Raw genomic sequence first — 16,169 nt, forward strand, 5'->3', positions numbered from 1 at the left:
CTTTATTATGGCTGAGTAATATTCCATTGTAGATATAGATCATATTTCTTTTTTTTTTTTTTAAAGATTTTATTTATTTATTTGACCGAGAGAGATCACAGTAGACAGGCAGGCAGAGAGAGAGAGAGAGAGAGGGAAGCAGGCTCCCTGCTGAGCAGAGAGCCCGATGCAGGACTTGATCCCAGGACCCTGAGATCATGACCTGAGCCGAAGGCAGCGGCTTAACCCACTGAGCCACCCAGGCGCCCATAGATCATATTTCTTGATCCCTTTGTCTGTTAATAAACATTTGGGCTGCTTCTGTAGTTTGGTTGTTGTAAATAATGCTGCAATAAACTAGGGATTCATGTATCCCTTTGGATCAGAGGTTTTCTAATTTGGGTGTAAAATTTCTGGATTGTAGGATAGTTCTGTTTTTAATTTTTTGAGGAACTCATCTGAGATTTTGCTTTCATTTCTGAAGGATATTTTTTCTGGATATAGGATTCCGGTTTGATGGTTTTCTTTCAGTGCCTGAAAAGTATTGTACCACTTGCTTCTGGCCAACAAGGTTTCTGATGAGAAGTCCACTGTTGTCATTTTTGGTTTTCTTTTATCCATAAACTGTTATTTCTGTTTGGCTGCTTTCAAGAGTTTGTATTTATCTTTAGTTTTTGTTTTGGTTTTTTTTTTAAAGATTTTATTTATTTTATTTGACAGAGAGATCACAAGTAGGCAGAGAGGCAGGCAGAGACAGAGGGGGAAGCAGGCTCCCTGCTGAGGAGAGGGCCCGATGCGGGGCTCGATCCCAGGATACTGAGATCATGACCTGAGCCAAAGGCAGCGGCTTTAATCCACTGAGCCACCCAGGCGCCCCTGTATTTATCTTTAGTTTTCAGAAATTTAATTTTGATGTATCTTGGTTAGATTTCTTTGGATTGATCCTTTGGCGTTTACTCAGCTTCTTGAATTTATAGGTTGCCTTTCTTTCCAAATTTGGGAAGTTTTCAACCATTGTTTCTTGAAGTGCTTTTTCCACCTTAGTCTCCTTTTCTCCTTCTGGGAGTCTCATGACACATATGATAGATCTTTTTTTATTGTTCCACAGGTCTCTAAGACTCTGTCCTTCTCATATTATTTCTTTTAGTCCATTTTCTTGTTGTTGCCTGATTGGGTAGTTTGTTTGTTTGTTTTTGTTAAGATTTTATTGACTTATTTAACAGAGAGTGAGTGCATAAGCAGAGGGAGTGGGAGAGGGAGAAGCAGGTTTCCCACAGAGCAGGGAGCCCCATGTGGGGCTCAATCCCAGGAGCCTGGGATCATGACCTGAGCAGACCTAAGATCATGACCTAAAGGCAGATGCTTAACTGACTGACCCACCCAGGTGCCCCTGATTGGCAACTTCTGTTATTTTTCTAACAGTTCCCTGATTCTTTCCTTGTCCCATCATTCTGCTGTTGGGCCCATCCATTTAGTTTTTTATTTCATTTATTTTTTTTTTTTTTTTTAGTTTAAAAACTACCATTTTTAAAAAAAGATTTTATTTATTCATTTGACAGAGAGAGATCACGAGTAGTCAGGGCAGCAGACAGAGAGAGGGGGAAGCAGGCTTCCCACTGAGCAGAGAGCCCGATGTAGGGCTCAATCCCAGGACCCTGAGATCATGACTGGAGCTGAAGGCAGAGGCTTAACCCACTGAGCCACCCAGGCACCCCTCCATTTATTTTTGTTTTTGTTTTTTTTTTTTTTAAATCTCCTGGTTTGTTGTTGTTGTTGTTGTTTGCTGGGGCTTTCTGTGTTTCTGTTTATTCCGAACATGCTTATAATTTCTTATTGAAACATTTCAGCATTGGTGCTTTAAAATCTTCATTTTTTAATCCTGACATGTCTGTCACGTTGGTGTTGGCATCTATTGATTGTCTTTGTTTATTCAATTTGTGACCTTTCTGTTTCTTAGTATGCTGGTGATTTTTTTTTTAATTGAAACTTGGATATTTTTGTATTATTTTAGGTGACTGTGGATTGTGTTTGACCCTTCTCTTCTAGTTGGCTTTTTCTGACATTACTCCAGTGGTGGTGGGGGGGCACCATCTCTAACTTTCAGGTGGAAGTAGAAGTCCAGGCTCCCCACCTGGCCTCCACTGATACCTGATGGGGGTAGTACCTTGTTACAGCAGAGCCGGGGTGAGAGTTCAGCTCTCCACGTTTCTTCCTCTGACTCTATCCCAGCAGGGAGAGGGAGGGGGGCCTTGTTACTTCTGGGTGGGGGCAAAAATCCCAGGTGCCTGTCTGGTCTCCCGAAATCATCCTGGTAAAGGTGCTGGGGCACCTCTTAGCTGACAAGGGTAGGAAGGAAGCCTTTGCTGTCATGGGTGGGTCTGGGGCTGAGTCTTTCCCATCAAATGTGGCAGGAATGGAGCAGTTATCATCTAAGAATATTCTGTCTTACCAGGTTGTTCTTCCCTGGTTCTTCAGCTATAAAGAGCAGTTTTTATTGGGGCTTTTATTTGTACCTGTTGGCAGTTCCAGATTGTTCATTCTTACAGTACCTGGTCTGGGACAGTGAGACAAAAAGAGAAGCCAGGGTACACATTTCCATGTTGTTTTCAGGTCTCAGGACCCCCAGCCCTCGTCTCTGCTGTCTTCTCTCCACCTTGCAGAGTCTCCTTTGGTTTTTCTTAGATACAGTGTTCAAGGTTTGATTTGTTCTTAGTAGGAGGCATAGGGAAAATTACAATACCTGTCTTCCAGGAAGCAGAAGTTTCAAGTAACCATTTTTGAAAGGACTTCCAATTGAGGAAGACACCCAGACCACCAGTAGCCTCTTCTCAGAGACCAGCCAGAAGTGCAGTCTCTGATGTATAGGGTTTGTGAGGGAAGGCTGAGTCTATTTATTTATTTATTTTACAGATTTTATTTATTTATTTGACAGAGTAAGAGAGAGAGTGAGTGAGCACAAGCAGGGGGAGCTGCAGGGAGAGGGAGAAGCAGCCTCCTACTGAACAGGGACCCTGAGGCGGGGCTCAGTCCTAGGACTCTGGGACCAAGACCTGAGCTAAAGGCAGACCAACTGAGCCATCTGGTGCTCTTAGAATACTTGTTTCTTGCCCTGTGCCCTCCATTGGCCCAGCCTTCCCCACTTTCCAGGACAACCTGCCCACCTGGAAGGGTCCCTTTTGGGATGGTATGTCCCAGAAGGACCTGGCAAAGTGAGGTGGGTGCTGGCAGCCCTCTGGTTTGCAGTACATGGGGCCGGTGCACACTAGGCCCGAGTAGATGTTGAGTCAATAACAGTGCTGGTGATGGGTGTTTATGAGATTGTGGCCAGGTTCTGAGGGGACCTGTGGCAGTCCCTCACATGTCCAACTGCTCAGGAAAGGTCAGGTAGATGTAGCTGCTGATTTGAAGTCTCCCCAAAGCCCTGTGACCAGAGACTAGGAGAATAGCATACAATCACAGCTTGACAAAAATGGAGGGGACACGGCCTTGTTGTCTGACATCCTGATTTCACACCTCAGGGACCCGCTAACTAAGAGGCGAAGTGCAGAAGTCACCTGGCCCAGGATCCCCCTCTGGCCCTGACCTTTCCATCTTGTGTATGTATGTCACTGAGTGATATGAGAGAGACGCTGAGTGAATATGCCTGCCTGTACGGGGAATAGCTGGGCGCCACTGAGCTGGTATTTGCTGAGAAGACAGACTTACTCTTCTGTTTTCCAGGACAGAATTTCATTCCACATCCCCTGTGGCCCTCCTGTGTTATGTTCCTCTAACCCCAAGTTCCCTGCCAGCACCCCTTCCCATGTTTCATCAAAACCAGTCCCTCACTTCCTTTCCTCAGCCCTCTCTATATCCCTTCCCTGAAGCTCCTGCTACTCTGTTCCTTTTCATGGTGAAAAGCCAGAGCTTTTTCTAGGTCCCCCGCTGGGGACCTAGAGAGCCCTGCAGAAGCCAAGAGCAAGGAGTGTTTTTGGCTTACCCCAGAATGCTGTGTGACCTCTGGCAGGTGACCTTCCCTCTCTGAGTCACTGATTTCATAGCTATAAAATGAGGTGGTCAGACAGGGCTCCAGTTTGGAAAGTATTGAATAAAAAGCATGTTAAGGGGACCCCTAAAGCTTTCCGAGAGATGAGTCATGTGTGTAAACAGCAGGCAGACGGTTTGGGCTTTAATTTGTGTTTCTGCCCTCCAAACGGTAGTGGACAAATTGACTTGCTTGTGCCTTTTCCAGCTGCTTCTGACCAGCCAGGTATGGCTGAAAAGGGAGGTGGAGCCAGAGTGTCTGTCTAGTGTCTCAACTCATGTTGAACTCCCACTGTCAGGGGTTTGGGGGGTGGGGATCTTCATTAAAAAAAAAAAAAAATAGCTAACATTTATTATGCACTTAGAGGCCATACACTGTGATTAATGTTTTTTCCTCATACAATTTTGAGATATAATTTACATACTATAAAATTCAGCCTTTTAAAGTGTACAGTTTAGTGGCTTTTAGCATATTTACAAGGTCATTTAGCCATCTCCACTTTCTGTCTGTAACTGACTGTGAACAATCAATTGAGATGACTCACTACCTTCAGACCAGCCCTATCTCCGCTTTCTAATTCCAGAACATTTTCATCATCCCTTAAACCCATACCTGTTAGCAGTCATTTCCCGTTTCCCATTCCCTCCATGCCCTGGCAACCACTCATCTGCTTTCTGTTTCTGTGGGTTTATAATATATGGTCTTTGGTGTCTGTGTTCTCTCACTTCTCTGACTCAGCATAATGTCTTCAGGGTCCCTCCATGTGGTAGATCATGCCAGTATTTTGTACCTTTCTATAGCTGATAATATGCTGTTGTATGGATGTGCCACATTTTGCTTATCCTCTCATCTGTTGATGTACATTGGGATTGTTTCTACCTTTTGGCAGTTGTGAATAGTGCTGCTGTGAACATTCAGGTCCACGTTTTTATTTGAGCACCTGCTTTCAATCTTCTCAGGTGTATATACCTAGGAGTAGAGTTCTGGGTTGCGTGGAATTCCGTCTTTAACTCTTTGAGAAAATGTCAGACTTTTACACAGTGGCTGCATCATTTTATTTCCTGTGCTGTGTTTTACTTGTATTGCCTCATCAGTCATCACTTAAATCTCATGAGGTGTGGATATGATTTCCATCATCCCAACCTTTCAGATGGGACAGTTGAAACCCTCACTGTTTTCAGCCCAATGTCACATAGCCAGGAAGTTGATGTCTCTTTGGCCCGTGCTAGCTGTGATCACTAAAGCAGTGTCTCTTCTCCCAGGCCCTGTTTTATAGTATCAGAATGAGGGTTTTTGGCTGTGCTTGTGTGATAGACGTAGTACCCAGCACACAGTGGCGGGTATTCACATGGTGATTGAAAATGCCGTTGTTTCCTGATCTTCATGCCTTGATCAGGAACTTGAGAGAGGCCATCTGTGTCGTAGGAGTTCCTGTACTTTGAGGTTTTTCAGAGCCCTGCTGGGTTTTATGTCCCTTTCTCCACACCAGATGCTGCAGAACCACCCCCCGCCCCCGGCCCCCAGGAGCCTCTTACTCCCAAACATCTTTCTTGGGAGACTTGGCCTGTGGCTGGAAAACGAGATGCCTGGTGTATGCTAATCAGAGGAGACTTCTGTTTCCAGGGAGCACTAATCTTTAACTTGACCATCAAACCTGTTCTGTCTCTGGTCCAAGCCATTGATGACCTGCCTTCTTTTTTTCTCCTTCAGGCAAAACCTATTTATGGTGGCTGGCTGCTCCTGGCTCCCGATGGGACAGACTTCGACAACCCAGTGCATCGGTCTCGGGTAAGGTCCTCAGAATGAATTCTTGAGGTGGGAGGGACTGAAGAGTTGCCCATCTAAGGGCAAGTCAACAGAGTAGAAGAGGGAGATAAGAGTTGAACAATGGATCCTGGGATGGCAGGATCAGCAGGGAACCCCCATTTGGCAAACCCGTTGGTCCTACAGGAAATGTCTCGATGAAACTAGTTGTGCCAGGTCCACTCTTCAAAAGGAGATGCTTTCAGATGGTGCCTCCTGTTTTCGTGAGTCAGCTTGACTGCAGAAACAGTTAAATGCAAAAGGCAAAATAGGTCAGCAAACATTTGCGTTGTGCTAACTAGGCTTCTGGTTCTTTCATTCCCTCCTTTCCTCATCCCATCTCTCTTCCCTCCAGTCCTTCCTGGCTAGCAGATAAGCACTAGTGAAGGGGTGATGCGCTGGAGGGCCAACTCGGTTTTTGCCGCATCTCTCCTGAGCACCAGCCCAGGGTGGGTCCCTCTGTACACAGGTTGCTGGGAGCAGCCCAGGCTGAGCTGGAGCATCGAGATGATTAAACCAACATTGTCACTAACCAGTGGTTTGTTCCTCTACCAGGCAGCCGTTTGGATGACTCCAGTTAAAATACCGTCTTTCTTTTTTTCCACATGCTTTTTCCAGGTGCTGATGCCCATGCCCTGTAAATTGCTCCAGCTCCTCTCCCTTCCTATCCCCTGTTCCCTGAGAGCCTCTACCCTGCCTCTTGATCTCTTCTGTCTCTAGCCTGAATGCTGCAATCTAGGGTGGTGCCCCACAGATCTTGTATTATGTCTGGGACCTTTAGAATTACTTCTGGTGTGGGTTTTGACTTTAAAGATAGTAATATCTTTAAAGGAGCCTTGAAAATGTTTCTCAGGGGTGTCTGGGTGGCTCAGTGGGTTGGGCCGCTGCCTTCGGCTCAGGTCATGATCTCAGGGTCCTGGGATCGAGTCCCGCATCGGGCTCTCTGCTCAGCAGGGAGCCTGCTTCCCTTCCTATCTCTCTGCCTGCCTCTCCGTCTACTTGTGATTTCTCTCTGTCAAATAAATAAATAAAATCTTAAAAAAAAAAATTGTTTCTCAGGAAACATTCCTGATAGCCTCTCCTGGACACCCAGTGTAGAGCCAGTTGTCCACAGGTCCTCTTTGCAAGGCTATCTGAGCGTCCTGTTCCTGCCATCCAGGCAGGAGGACAGCAGGGGTGACTATTCCAATGCCTGCGGTAACAAGGGAGCAGTGTCCTTTCCTATTCTATATTCGGATCATACAGAATTGCCATTTCCAGCTTCTGATGGGAAAAACATAATTGTGAATGATATAATTCTGGCCCAAAGCAAAGAGATATGATAGTTCTTGTGGCCTTATTGCCAGTGAAAGTACGAATTTTGTTGGGCTTTTTGAAATGTTGAAAATAGGTCATAGATACTCATGATGATCTTTGGGATTTGGGGACCAAGAGTCTCTTGTTGTTCTGGTTATGTTTTCCCTCCACAAAAAGGAAAGCACATACTCTCATGGTCCCTTCTGTTCTGTTGTCAGTGCCTTTGGACCCCCGCTGACCCCCAGTGGCCTGTCCTTTGGGTGGAGAGTAGAGGGGCACACTTTGCTGTTCAATCACTCCTTGGACATCAGAATCATTCCCACAGGTCTCCCTCCTTCTCAGTTTTGATTTTTCTTAGCTTGCTTATCCTCAGTGAACACTGGAGCCTGGCTGTCTTTTTCCGCGTCTCCCACTCCCTGTGGGTCTCAGAACAACCCTTTCATAGCAGTTTCCTCGATTTTGTCAGAAGCGGGAAATCAGTGCCTGCTATTCTCCGGTTATTCCATATTGTACCATATAATTCATCAAATAAATACTGACACCTGTTATGTGATCACCTCTGGGCTGGGTACATAGAGAATGCAAAAAGGTGACCAGGATACCATCTCTGCTCTCTAGGAGCTTGTCAGTTAAAATAAAGCAGACATCTTGTGACATCTCAGTGACTCCTGTGGAAAAACCCTGGGCGGTTTGGGTCTCTCCCCTCGCCCAGTGCCATCTCACAAATTACTGTTCTTTTGCCCTGGGTCCTTCCTTTCCTGCCATCTGCCCCAGAAGTGGAAGCTGTGGAGCCCGCATTCCTTTGACTTAGGCTCATGAGCCCTGGGGACGCAGCGAGCAGAGATCGGGCCAGAGCCCGGCTAACCACCCACTCTGTGCTCCATTGCAGAAATGGCAGCGGCGGTTCTTCATCCTCTACGAGCACGGCCTCTTGCGCTACGCCCTGGATGAGATGGTGAGTGTCCTGCTGTGCCCACTCCCTGACTCGAGCCTCCCCGAGGTGCCTTCTGTGTGTCTGTGTGGGTGTCATCTATGAGCACAGCCCTGTATGCTCTCGCTTGGGCTTTGGGGAGCCTACAGTCTGAAGAACCTACAGCATCTGGTAGAGACGATCCTGAAAACCCAGACCTTTGGCTTGGGGCATCGTTAGTGGTGCAGGTGAGAGTAACCAGTGAGGGAGGAAGACACTTCTCTTCTGGGCTGACAGAAGTCAGACCTGCCAGACCACTCCAAGTTAGAGAGAAGCAGAATAGACTCTGGGCCTCTAGCAGCAGGTGGGAGGCTGGTCCAGGGCATGTGTGGACGTCGAGCACATGCACATCCCCATGCTGTAGTCCCAGGATTGCCTCTCTGTTCCATTGCTGTAGGGGGGTTCTCGCTTGTCCCGTTGGACCTTCAGAGGCCTCCTGGCCACTGAGCCAGAGCATAGGGCTCCTTCCCACCCTGCCATCCACTGGTTTGCTCCCTGCTTCCTGGCCTGGATGGTCCAGAGGTGAAGCTGAAAACCACCCAGGGGGAATGTTCTGGCTTTTCTTTTACTATCCATTTTGCCTCCTGAGTTTTTCTCTGAAGGAGATTGGTCTCTCCTAAGTAATCTAAAGTATGACTGAATTCCAGGCTTTTTAAAGGATTGAAGATGGAAAATGTAAGCACTTTTTCCTGTTCCATTTGAGTTTGTGAGTGTGTGTGTGGGCAGCATTTTTAACTGGGACTGTCCTAGAAAATCTAGACGTACTATGTAAAATGGGTTGACCTCATCCCATCCAGAGTTCATTGTTTTGCTTACAGGAGTAAGAACAGGATTCTGGAACCGTACGCAGAGATAACTGTTGTCTCAGAGGACCTTGTCTCAGAGGACCTTGTAGACTGTTGGGACACTTGGATTTTAGGGTGGTCATTACAGCTGTGTGAACAGGCCACAAGTGAGTGCATTCTCACATGGGGGTCCTAATCTTAGTAATGTGATGCTTCCTCTGTTTGTTTCTCAGATGAATTAATGGGTATGACATTTGGGTATGGAATTAATAAATGTGATACTTACTTCTATCTCAGCTATCACCTCATTGATTCCTTCTTAAAATCATTTTCTTCTCATTTTTCCTGGTGAGTGTGTTTATACAGTGTGCTAGGCCACAGAGGGTGTTTGCCAAGGAAGCATCTGTAGTCCAGAGTAGATTGGAGGTGAGCACCAGTGAGGGGGTGGAATTCACTAGAAATAAGAGCAGGAGGAATGATTCACTAGGACACCCATTCCTTCAGGAAAAGGAAGCAGGCCTGGAGGAAGACCCAGCACCGCCCTCTGTATTCTCCCAGCTTGACCGCTGTATGAGCAGTAGCCCTGGGTGGGAGTTGGGCTTCTCCAAGCCTTGACATTCCCCCTGTCCTCCCTGTGCCTGACTGACTTGTTCTTAAGTCCTGCAGAGACAAACGGTAGAGAAGGAGCCGCAGAGGTCACTGTGTTACATCCAGGCTGGGCTGCACTGTGAGCCTTCCTGAAAAATAGAGTTCCCTGGACTTTCCTTGGAGACCGATTATTCTGGTCAGGAAATCTTTCTTTAGGTCTCACTGGAGTCCAGTCCAGTCTGTTCCCTTCAGCTCAGTTGCACAAGCACAAAGAGAGGGTAGCTCGTGCACAAACGCAAGAGCACATGCTGCATCCCAAGAGCCGCTCCCACATAATGGGGGCTGTTGAGCTGCGAGTCCTGACACCTTGCAGTACACTGTGGTCTCCCAGCAACCTGATCATTGGTGGGTATTATTTCATGGGCTGCTGGGGCAGAGGTGGGACTGTGCCAGCGATGTGGGAGAAGAAGCCCCAGGAAAAACGTGGACTACAGAGAGGGCATTGTGGGGGACGCCCAGAGTTGAGATTTTTGGACTGTGGTCCACTTTCTAGCAGATGACCTTGGAGCTGAAGAGACTGACCTGGTGTGCGAGCTAGCGTTGAAACTGCCCAGACTGGGCAGTGCAGATACGCTGCACCTGTAGGAAAGAGAGTGGTGTTATTTCTGGCAATGAAAAAAGACAGTGGCAGTTGTACTGAAATACATTTAAAGCAACATTTCAGACCTGTAAGAGTTTTCCCCGCTCTGTTAGGAGAGTCCTCTGGGGCAAGTTGCAAGGCAGCATCTGGGCTGCAGTTGAGAAGGGGCTCGGTGACAGGGGCAGTTCACTGCCAGCTGCTCGGGTCAGCATTGGCAGCTAGCTGCTGCCCTGGGCCCTGTAGGCGCACTCCGGAGGGGCCTCTCCCACCCCACAGGTCTCTTTCAGGCCTTGTTCTTCACCACTCCCCAGATGAGCACAGTCCAAAGTCCTGGAGCTCTAGCCCATAGGTAAGCTTTCCTGGTGCCTAGATTCCTGCCTCTCCCTGGCCAGCAGGGTCTTGAGACCTGGAGCAGGCGAGCTTTTCAGGTAGGCTCGTGTGTGACCTGGATATAGCCACGCCGACAGTATTCTCTGAGAGAACCTGGACACGGAGCCACGGTCTGCAGCTGGGCACCACTATGCTTCCTGGGGCCATGTGGCAGTGTCTGGAGTCTTCTTTGACTCTCAAAAGTGTGCAGGGGAGAAGGAGGTTGCTCTGGACACCTCCGGATGGAGGCCGGGAGTGCCGTGATGCACAGGACAGGCCTCACGACAGGGAAAGATCTGGCCCCAAATGTCAGCAGTGCCAAAGCTGTGAAACCCTTCGTGATTTGGTCAGTGGCATATTTAATTTATTTTTTATTATTTTATTTTATTTATCTTTAAGATTTTATTTATTTATTTGACAGAGTGAGAGAGGGAACACAGAGGGAGTGAGAGAGGGAGAAACATTCTTCCCACGGAGCAAGGAGCCCGACGCAGGGATCGATCCCAGGACCCCGGGATCATGACCAGAGCTGAAGGCAGAGGCTTAACTGGCTGAGCCACCCAGGCACCCCCGTTTTTTGGTTTTTTGTTTTTAAGTAAAAAATAAATTTGATTTTCTTTCTTTTCACCCTGACTCTTGAAGTGTAGAAGGACTCCCCTCTCTGATTGTCTGGGTGTGAGGGAGGTGGAGGGCCAGGGTTAGCCGGCTGGCTGGTGTGGTAAGTGCCAGACAGGGAATAGGGGTGGTTGTGTTCCCGGTGTGGAGGGGTTTCTGTGGGGTGTCCCTGCATATCAGGTGACCGAGGCGCTAGCAGATTGCTTATGTGTGTGGCTCTTACCTCGGGAGCATATAGGTCCCCCTTACTGTGCTGTACTCAGAGCAGCGAGCTGTATAATGGCCCGAACTGGGTGTCTGCAAGAGCAGCGGCTTTGGGCAGCCGGTTCGCACTGCTGATCCACTCCTGCTCCCTGCCTGTGATAGAGTAGGGCACTTTATGGGTGGGCTGTTCCCTTAACATTTAGCATAAACTGTTTCAAATTGTTGCTTGACTTTTATACAATATTGCCATTTGTTTTCATTGGTTTCAATGTTATCTTACCAACTAGATTGTAACTCTTTTTCCCCCATCCTCTCTCCCCTGATAATTCTTGGTATCTCTGCATTGTCTGGCCTGGGGCTTGGGTGGCACAGATCTGGTAAACATTTGTTGAGTTGAGCTAACCAGCTCCCCAAGTGTGTTGCTGTAGAGTTTCTGCTCTCTGTGTAGGGAGAAGGTGAGACCTGGGGTGTTTCCTGGAGAGGGCTTCAGTGTGTTGTGTGTTGTAGCTCTCACTGGTTGCTGCAGAAGGCTCCAGAGAGTAGAGTGGGGAAGGTTGTCCTGGGCTCCCTCGGCTGAGACCCACACGGGCATGGAGGTTGTCAGGAGTGCCCGGGAGGAGGAGGGGGCTACATAGCATGGGTCAGTGGCTGCCTTGAGGGCGGCCTCGAGAGGCTTTTATGCTCAGAGACTTGTGCTAGGTCTGGAGCCTTCAGGCCTAAGTCCGGCTCCAAGGGCTGACTGTTGGCCTTTCTCTTCCAGGCAGCTCTGAGATGGGGCTAACCTCTGGGAATCACTTTTCCTTTTTTGGGAAATTTCTTTCTCGATACACCCACATACCCTGTAACTGGTGGGTGTGGAAGAGAGGCAAATTTCCCAAAAAAGGAAAAGAAATTTACCAAACGCAAGCTGAGGTAAGGTGGGCTCAGGGCAGCCTCACAGACAAGTGGGGGCCTGAGCAGTTTGGCTGGGCCTCTGGTTTTTCCGGAGAGGACAGAGTAAGAATCTAGAAGTCTACCCTGATCCCTCTCTCCTCTGCTGTTGTTTCTTCCTCTGGGATCTGCCCATTACTGGAGCACATTCTGCCACCTCTCTGAGCTTTCAGGGACTGATATATAGCTAAGGTACTGGTTTTATCAGAGCCCAAAGGTCATTAGAAGGCTTTCCCAGAGCATAGCAAGTCCAGAGGGGAAGTTGTAGGTGGAGCACGCTCGGCCGGGAGGCTTTTCGGGCTCTGCGCTGGGACTGGGACTGGACCTGATGAGCAGTCTGGTCTCTTGCTTTCATGTTCTCTTCCTTTTCCCTCTCGGAAGCCAGACAAAAAGATCGTCTCGGGTTTTTGTGTTTTGTTTTTATATTGTAAGCTATATATAACAAAAGTTACTGTTTTAGCCTTTTTTAAGAGTGTGGTTCTGTGGCCTCAAGCACCTGGACACTTGTGCGGCCGCCACCCTCAGTGGTCCACAGAGCTCCTCATCTCAGCCTTTCTCCCCCCACTACCCACCGCCCTCTCTGCCAGCCCCTTTCTTTTTTCTTTTTTCTTTTTTAATTTTTTAAAATTTCTTTTCAGTGTGCCAGAATTCATTGTTTATGCACCACACCCCGTGCTCCATGCAATACGTGCCCTCCCTAATACCCACCACCAGGCTCCCCCAACCTCCCACACCCTGCCCCTTCAAAACCCTCAGATTGTTTTTCAGAGTCCATAGTCTCTCATGGTTCACCTCCCCTTCCAATTTCCCCCAACTCCCTTCTCCTCTCCATCTCCCCATGTCCTCCTTGTTATCCCTTATGCTCCACAAGTAAGTGAAACCATATGATAATTGACTCTCTCTACATGACTTATCTCACTCAGCATAATCTCTCCAGTCCAGTCCATGTTGATACAGAAGTTGGGTATTCATCCTTTCTGATGGAGGCATAATACTCCGTAGTGTATATGGACCATACCTTCTTTATCCATTCATCTGTTGAAGGGCATCTTGGTTCTTTCCACAGTTTGGCGACTGTGGTCATTGCTGCTATGAACATTGGGGTAGAGATGGCCCTTCTTTTCACTACATCGTTATCGTTGGGGTAAATACCCAGTAGTTGCCAGCCCCTTTCTGCTTCCTGTCACCGTGATTCTGACGACTCTAGGTTCTTCATATCAGTGGACTCACCCAGTATTTGTCCTTCTGTGTCTGGCTTATTTCACTTAGTGTAATGTCCCCACAGCTGATCAGGTTGGAGCATGTGTCAGATCTCCTTTTTTTTTTTTTTTTTTCTTAAGATATGGTGGTCTAATGGTGTTGAACCCAGTCTTCTCTAAAACACACTGGCCCTGGGTTTCTCTTGCATGGAAACCATGGAGGGATTGTACCTCTGCTTCCGTGGCAAGTGTGTGGTAATAATGGTCACCTTTCACCGTGTGGGGCTTCTCTCCATTCTTTGCCTTGGGAGTCGGGACAGACTAGAGCTCCGTGACACTGTAGGGACTGTGCAGCCGAGGACCCTTCCCTTAGTTCACCTCCTTAGCCATAATCAGGAAAACACTTTTAGTCCTTGTGTACAGGCCTTTTTCAGGGGCAGCCATGTGTTTGTCCATCCCACAGAATGTGCAGGTCCAGCTGGCGCAGTTACGCTGGGGTGTCTCTGCTTGGAGGGTCTGTCTTTGTGTTGAGAGGTCAGCTCGCCAGGAACATTCTTCAGAGGATGCTGCGTGCTCACAGAGTGGGATTCTGGCTCCTTTGTAAGGGTTTGCTTCCTATAAGACAGGGTCCTGGAGGTTGCTTCGATCTCAGGACCTTTACCCCCTTCATTCTTGACAAATTCTGCTCCTCTGGGGCCCTGTCAAAGCCCTGAGTAGTGCCCAGGTGGCCAGGCCCTAGAAAGGCTGGCACAGCTTGGCCCTATTCTCTTTAGGAATGGTCTCTGAGGTACTTTTGCTATGTCCCCCATCGTGTTTGTTTGCAGACATTCCCCTAAGAACCTCCTGAAGGCAAGGCCCAACTTCCCACAGTTTAAATCACCAATCCTGGGATTTTCAGGAAGCACTAATGTTTGAGAACCTCTTCTGTAAGCTCTGGCTTTGTTTCTACCTCACTTGGCACTTTTCTAGGCAGAGGCAGGCTGATATGTCTGATTCATCAGTAACCATTGTGGCTGTGGTGTCCCTGGCTCTTGTGTCCATGGGGTAGAAACACACGGCCATGAGGATGTCCCTCTCGTGGTGAAGCTCATAGTCAGTTGGGCTCCACATGCACAAAACCATGATGTGCGTACTGTTCAAGGCAGTGGGTCATTTGGGGAGTCAGAGAAGTCTTCTGAAAGGAAAGAGAGAACATTGGCCACCTTCCTGCTTGTCGCAGAGATTGGGGAGGAGCAGCGGGCTTGGCCCAGTGCTGTGTTGGCTCTTCAGGCACTGTCTCTAATGTGGTCCTCCTGATGTTGCCCTGAGAGAGATTGTTGTATCCATTTCATAGATGAAAACACTGAGGCCCAGAGATACAGTAGGGGTCACTCAACTTGTGAGCAACACACTGAGATTTGTAAAGAGGTGACACACCTTCTGGGAGAAAGATGGTGTCTTTTCCCCAGTGGCCCTGTCCTTCACAGTGTCTAGCAATGGCCGACTCAGCCAGCATCTGCTCCCTGCATGTGGGCAGGGAACAGTGCCGGCCAAGAGCCAGGCTGGGCTCCCAGCATCCTGCCCACCCCTCAAGTTTGTCTGTAGCCACAGACTGGCAGCGGGAGTAGTTTCCCTTGTGTGTTGAAGCTAGTCAGATGAAACTAACTTCAGGCCTACAGTCCAGGTGTACGAGCATGCTGGAGATGTGTGGAATCCGAACAGCCTTCCTGTGTCTGTACTGAGAGGCCAAGATGCTTCCTCGGATGCAAGGGAAGCTTCCTGTGCAAAGGGGGGGTGGTGAGATGGTGAACCTGAGAAGATATTTTATGGATTAGTCTCAGGTTTTTAGATTTATCTTTAAGTCTGTCATGTGTTCAGCCTTGCTTTGGCCTTCATTCTTTTCCACATGGTTTCGGCTTCCAGGAAACAGGCAGGCCTGTTGTGTCAGGTGCCAAGAGCCTGAAGGGTGTAGGGAGAGTGTTGGTTTGGGAGTGCAGTAAATGTGGGTTTGAAGCCACTTCCTCTGTTCTGGCAGGGTGGCCTTGAGCAGGGCCCTCCTCGCTGCCCGTTTTCCCTCCTTCGCCTCTTCTGCTCCGCTGCTCTTCGATAGTCCAAAAAAGAACTCTGAACTTGGAAGTGTTTCCTTACCCAGCCCCTTGGGGAAGTTGGGGAGCCCTTAGGGGAAGCCAGTGCTGAGGCCCCGTGGACGCACCATGTTGTGCAGGTGTGTGTGGGTGCTGTCACCCACAGTTGGGAGACCTCTGACTTTAAGTGGAATTCTGTACAGAACATTCCTAGAAGGTATAAAATGGATGCAGTCCGGTGCCCCTTGAGTTCGAGTTGTGAAATAATCCCAAGCCCTCCTTACCCAGCCCTCAGCTGTACTGATGACTAGGCCCTGACTGGAGGGACCTCCTTCTGTGGCAGAATTATCCAGGTGTTTGAAGGCCCAGGCCACGTGCCTTCACAGAGAAGGCACTTCTTCTTGTGTTGACCATGTAATTCACTTATTTTTCCAAAATAATGGACTTTGTTTTCAAACATCTGCAAAAGTCATGCTTTGCTAATATGGGCTGAAGTGTGAACAGTACTCCTCTTTCTGGGTTAACTTGGAGGCCCATGTTGGGGCTGTTGTTTGCAGGGAGAACTGGCAAGTAGCAGGGAGGCAGGAAGTGGGCCACTGGCAGCTCCGGGGTGTGTGGAAGATGATTCCAGGTGTTGAGGTGCTTTGCTACCCCCTGCATTAGCCAACTGGACATGGGGGCCTCTGATGAGTCCCTTATCCCAT

General features: G+C 48.4%; 1 protein-coding gene across 10 annotated transcripts in view; it reads left to right on the top strand.

The window, feature by feature from the left end:
- The window catches only part of MPRIP (myosin phosphatase Rho interacting protein), a 145,482-nt gene that overhangs the window by 24,091 nt on the left and 105,222 nt on the right, over positions 1–16,169 (top strand). For 9 of the 10 annotated variants that reach the window (XM_082706826.1, XM_082706831.1, XM_082706832.1 and 6 more), the window contains exons 2-3: positions 5,714–5,791; positions 7,992–8,057. In XM_082706826.1, coding sequence (XP_082562952.1) covers positions 5,714–5,791; positions 7,992–8,057 — 144 coding nt within the window. The remainder of the gene's footprint in view (positions 1–5,713; positions 5,792–7,991; positions 8,058–16,169) is intronic. The other variant, XM_082706830.1, reaches the window with a different exon arrangement.

The sequence above is a fragment of the Mustela nivalis genome (assembly GCF_964662115.1).
Source record: "Mustela nivalis genome assembly, chromosome: 17".
Lineage (NCBI taxonomy): Eukaryota > Metazoa > Chordata > Mammalia > Carnivora > Mustelidae > Mustela > Mustela nivalis.